Source organism: Centruroides sculpturatus, unplaced genomic scaffold (assembly GCF_000671375.1).
Source record: "Centruroides sculpturatus isolate CEXI.00-Female unplaced genomic scaffold, Cexi_2.0 scaffold1030, whole genome shotgun sequence".
NCBI classification, from domain to species: domain Eukaryota; kingdom Metazoa; phylum Arthropoda; class Arachnida; order Scorpiones; family Buthidae; genus Centruroides; species Centruroides sculpturatus.
The window spans coordinates 152,500-158,721 of NW_019385245.1; the positions used below are offsets into that span (position 1 = coordinate 152,500).

General features: G+C 30.3%; 1 protein-coding gene across 1 annotated transcript in view; it reads right to left on the reverse strand.

Moving 5' to 3' along the window:
* Nucleotides 1-4,629, reverse strand: part of LOC111636671 (organic cation transporter-like protein) — a 20,771-nt gene extending 16,142 nt beyond the window's left edge. The window contains exons 1-2 of the mRNA XM_023381961.1: nt 4,435-4,629; nt 4,225-4,293 (exon numbers count right to left, since the gene is read on the reverse strand). Of these exons, the coding sequence (XP_023237729.1) occupies nt 4,225-4,293; nt 4,435-4,629 (264 nt within the window). The remainder of the gene's footprint in view (nt 1-4,224; nt 4,294-4,434) is intronic.
* Nucleotides 4,630-6,222: the final 1,593 nt, after the last annotated feature.

The following is a 6,222-nucleotide window of genomic DNA, read 5'->3' on the forward strand; positions in this document are numbered from 1 at the left end:
TACAGTCGACCCCCCTATAAGATAGAGATACGTTCCATTCTCTAGGAATCCGCTTTCTTACGAATCCTTCCAATCACAACCCGACACGTATCAAGTTTACGGACTACGGCTGTTTGAAAGATTTTCTTCCATAAAATTAATCGATTCTAGACTAATCCGACTCAACATTTCCAAAATACGTATATATTTTTTGGGAATAATCCGTATAAACTACGCTATAAACAAAAAATTGTAGGATTACTTACCGAGTGTCACCATTCGACATTGCCATTGCTCAACATTGTTTTCGTCGCGGAACAGCTCAGCAAAGAGCGGCCGATTTCTAACAACTTATTTTTCTGTGAAAACTTCGTAGAACTTCGGAGACATCATTAATATAAATAATTTTAATCGCCGTTGAATAAGAAATGTTTCTTTCACAAGAAATGTATAAAATTACAGTACTGTATTAGACTTACGGTACCTAATTTACATACTGACAGACGATAGTTAGCGTAAAAATCTCCGTAGCGTGGCGCCACGCTAGACGGCGGAAATTATATATTTAATTATAACAAAGTTACAATAAGTTAATATATAATTATATATACAGTACCTAATTTATATATAATTAATATATAATTATATGTACAGTACCTAATTTATATATAATTTATATAATACTGTCCAGACGATAGAAATCTCTCCATAGCGTGGCGCTACCGACGGCGGGAAAGTAGTTCGGCTGCCCGATGACGTTTGAGGTGTTTATAGGGAACTTTTACTATTTTTCACGGATACCGGTAGCAATTTTTTCGTAGTTTTATAGGAATCGTAATTATAGGGACCGTAATTATAGGGGGGTCGACTGTACTGTTAAGATTTTAAAAAAATTATCAGTTCTTTTCATCTTTACATTTTTTCTTATTTACAGGATAAAGTACAATAGTTGCTTCGAAAAAGATAATAACGTCAGATGAATCACTTAGACATTGGCTCGGAGACGCCTTATTTCCCCTAGTGACATAAACATTGAAAAGTTTCGGAAAATTTCATCGGTTTACTGAACAGTACAGAAAAAGAAATGTCGACTTCAATCAACGCTTAGGGCATGTATCAACAATCCTACAGCCATCGTTTAGTATTTACTTTTTTCTCGTACAATTAGTCTGTGTTTTTTCACCTAAACCGGATAACTATCGGTATCGAGTGTTTATAAAATAGAATTTTATTCATATTCAATTTTCAAACGTTAGAAATACGAATAAATTACGAATATACACTTTTATCAAAAAAATAAAACTGACCTATATCATCAAATTATGTTTAAGTTGGCTTAACCGTGCCAAGAATGAAACTGTAATAAAACGAAACATTTATTACTCATTGGTTGTAAATACATATATTCATTAAAGAATAAATTGCTACAGAAATTTATTAATAAAATCTGATTAATCTATTTCCATTGTTTTTTTTTTATATACTGTATACAGGATATAATCTATATGTGTATTGACTGGCAATAGGCACGATACGAAAGGCCCTCAAATCTCCATTTCTGTAATCATACCAGTAATGAACAAAGTGATTATTGTTTTATTTTGTGCATTAATTAATGTAATTAATTTAAGAAAAATACGCGTGAAGAACTAGAATTTTATTATATAAACTTACTTAGTAATAAATGTCTCCATCGATGACTTGTAATTACAGTAAAGCCTCGATTATCCGACTACCGATTAACCGACCGTCCTAGTCGGCAAATTTCAAATGTCCGCTAGTGATGTGGCGCTACAATATTTGGCTATGTCTTGGCTACTTTAATATTATTTTTACGTGTTTTAGCTGGCANTTTTCATAACTTAAGAAACAACAAAGTATCGCTATTATTAAAATAAAACTGACCTTATTACGACTAAAATCGCCAAAACTCTTCGTTCGATGTTATAAATATATAAACATAAGAGAACTTAATAGAAGTATTTATAATATATTAACACTACAATATCATACTTCTTATACGCAGGTTGTCTTTTATATGTCTGATGTTTAGAAAAAATAGCTGGTGAAACGTCATTTTTTCTTTCAAAAGTTGTAATTGTTCTTGAATAATGCTTATTCATGAAGAAAACATTGTATGAAGTATAGTTAGTGACGCATTACTAACGACATACCGCACATCTAGTTATTGATGAATTACAGCAAAGAGAAACTTTGTAACCACGTATCGAAGTTACATATCGCCTATCAGAAATACACTATCCTGCATCCCCTATTGTTATGCCATATATGGTTAAAATACTATAGTTATCACTTCTCTAAAGGAAATATGACTATTGTCTTAGGTTAAGAAAGCATTACTTACTCATATGTACGCAATGTAAAATCTTTGCAAAAATAAGAAATTAGTTTATAATTATACTTTTTTTTGTCTTATTTAAATATATTTCGAAGTTTCTCTTTTATTATCTGCTGTTTGTGGATTTATAGTTGAAATAGCAACTGTTTAAAACTTGGTTCTAATCAATGTAACTTTAGCTTTCAGTTTTGTGTTTACGGCTAAGAGGTGTATTGAATTCGTATTTATGGCATATTTACAACAAATATATAAAAATATTACATGTGGTGCAAGTATCATGTCTCAAATTTATTAGAAAGTGGAATAAATATAGTGGAGCACAAGATGTAAGGATGTAAAAAAGTCATGCAGATAGCGAACCAAAATTTGGCCATAGTGTGAGTAAAAAAGCGAATTATGTACAGAATAGATCTGTTCTAACGAAATATTTCTCTAGTGAATTAAATAATTTAAAACTAAAAATAAACACTTAACCTTGAAATTTATTCTACCTGTTACATGTTTTGTTTTAATTTATTGTTTATCATAAATTAAGAAACGAAAAGTTTCCATTAGAGAACGACATTTTTTGTAGTGTAAAATGACATTCTGTATCTACCAGTTACTTGGTAATTTTTTTTTTATAATTTAGTGTTATTAGGCTTTGCGTACATGTAACAATATATGTAAGAAGTGTTATGGTGCCACTGAATATATAGAATTATGAAATATACAATTTCGTGTAGAACAACAAACAATTTGAAATTACTACTATTGTTTCGTCATTAACTACTCTTATTATAGCCAGCTGATCCTCTATAATCTATCTTATATAAATTGATAATACATCTTAACATACAGTTGTTAACGCTGTATGTTAACACTGTATTGATTGTGATTGCTCTAAGTTCTAAAGGTGACACGACAGTGTTCCATTTTCCGTAGTCCAAGTCCAACGTCCGTAAGGGTGCGACTATGCAGACGCGAATTTAGAGCGAGCGAGAGATTGCGAGCGATTTAGTTTTCTCAAAGGAAAACCATGCACAAACGAGAAGCGAGAAATAACACTTGGCGAGAGCGAATTTCTGGTTCTCGCGCATATCTGACAGGTTTTGATATTTATCGCGTCTCGCCTCTTCTCGCCACATATTTTCGCTCGCTCGCGTCTGCATAGTCTCACCCTAACCCTAATTTACTAATAATAGTCATAGAAATATGACAACTATGATATACTGATACTACTTTCTTATCTAATTTTTCCAAAATACAGTGTTAACACTTTCTAAAATACTTATAATATGAACTCACTTTTTCAGAGAAATTAAGCCGAACATTTTCAATTTCGCTGAAAAGTCATAAAAAATGCTTTAAATGAAATAATAAACAATCCGTAAATTTACAGAATGTGGCAACATATTCAAAATAAAAACACTACACAGAATTTTCAAACTACTTATAATTTTCTTCGATTCCTTAAATTCGTCGTGTTTACTCTCACTAAATATTGCAATTTAAGTCAGATTTTGTATCATCAAATTTAGCTTATCAGTGCCATTGGCCAATAGACAGACTTCAGTCTGTTCGAAACCGTTTATGGTTTTCAGAGTGCCGAAGAAACTAAAAGTTGCTTTTATTATCTGAAATGTAGAATTCGATTAGATTTAACAACTTTCTATTTATATTAAACTTACGTATGAAAATAACAAAAAACTGTTCTACCCTGTAAGCAAATTGCTTAGTAATTATGAAATCCAGAACTTCTACTCCCAGTTGTCTGGATCACAATCTCTTTAGAAAGCACAAAAGCTGTAAATATAATAATATTGTTGTCGTGTATCAGGTGTGATCAACACTTAATACTACTGTCAAATAAAATAAAATGTTCTGTTGAATTGTTACTCACTTACCCGCATTTTATCGATGAATGGCAAATTCAGAGAGTCAAAGTACCTAGTCTCTTCCAGACATTTCCTAGCCTAATAGTAGTAAATTATAATTTTATAACTGATATTCTTATATCGCATCAAAACATATAGCAAAATGATAAATAGTACTTTTTAAATTACACTTTTAATATTTTAATTTTTTAATACTTAAAAAATTTGGATACTACTCACCGATGTACATATCATCGAAGCAGTTGCAGAAAATGTGATCAAAGAGACAACTAATACGACTAATGAAGGATAAAACACAAATTTTCCTTCCAAAGACGTGTGCATAATAATTATAACAAAAGTAGCTACGTAGGTAATGACGAAAACATAACAGATAGAAGTAAATACACTTGCAATATCATTTATTGTTTCCATTTCGAGCGCAATTTTAGAGTATTCTCTTTGTATGTTCTGTACTATACGAATATATCGCAGCTGTCGCGAATGAATGAAATGTATTTCCTCAAATAATGCCTCCAATTTATAATATATTATCATAAAAAATGTTGTTCCAATCGGAATAAAAGCTAAAGTAGCTGAAAGACATGTTGTGTTTAACGCAACGAAACCTGTACATATACCTGCAAGTAACGCCCCAGTATCTTCTTTTACAACCGGATAGTGTTTTATAAATAAGAATATTGGAACAAATGTATTTAATAATACGCAAAAGCTAGCATAAATTTTTGTAGAATAGTTTTGAAATTGAGATATTTTGTTTGCTGTTTCTCGACTGATACCTTCATCGTGCCAATGAACTTGGGTGTTACTCGTTCTCAAATATGTTAGATAAAGTGTGAGTAATACAGTGAAGATCTGTATAGTAACTACGATCATTTTAAATATTGTCGGATAATTTGTAGATTTGTATATGAATCCCGAACAATAAGGAAGCGTTTGTGCTTCAGGCAATATAACGATAGTCAAGAAACTTGTGTAATACATACAAATGTAGATAGTTAAGAACAATAATTTCGACTGACGAGTTTTTCTATTATTTCGTCTGTTGTTTGTGTCTTCGTGGTCGCATGTAATTATTAATAGTCGATCGGATTTGTCAATAAGTTTCAGAAGATATTTCAAAGGATCTTTGATACAAACGCGGTTTCTTGTACTTTGCATATTTATAAACCGCATAATAAGCTATTATTGTTATTTAATACGAGTAATTTATCTAAATACGCAGATTTGTGTAAATCTCAGAGTATTCTATACTATATTATGATGTATTATTCAGTGGTTTATATACAGCACACTACAAACGCTTTAATTCTAATGCTGAAATTAAATTAAATTAGATTTAAATGTCATTAATTACACGTAGTAAATTGTTAAGTATAAGATATTGTACAGTACATATACCTTCTGTTTTGGGTAGAATTTAATGAAACGATTTCTTCTACGAATTATTCGACAGCTTTGAAATATTCCTTCAACACTCGTGCAAGTTACGTTATTGTTCTTACTGAAATTGATTTGGGAAAATATTCGAAATTTTTATTTTTCTAATTATCTTTTTATATAACATAGAGAAATGCGTTGAAAATTTAAGAAATTTGCATCCATTAGAGCTAATGGATAGTTGCGAGTTTATTACTGTCATCTAATTAGTGTAAAACACGGAAGTACTAAAGTTGTATTCTCATATAAATTCTCTTCATAATGTGATTATATAATAAAGTAGAATAATTAAATTATATTAAAAAAACGGTGAAAATATACGAGAAATTATCAATTGAATGAAGGTGAAAATAAAATAAAAATGGAATTAAAAGAACATTTCACTCTTTTTCCTTTTATTAAGCTCGTTTCTCGTAAGTTATTTATTAATGAATATTTATGCCTAAACGTGGTCATTTTGTATGCATGTTTGTAAAAATATCGTATAAATTTATTAGTTTATTGTTTGTGCTATACAAATGATGTCTCTAATGGAAAGTAAAATTTTCCATTAGTGCAATAATTTTA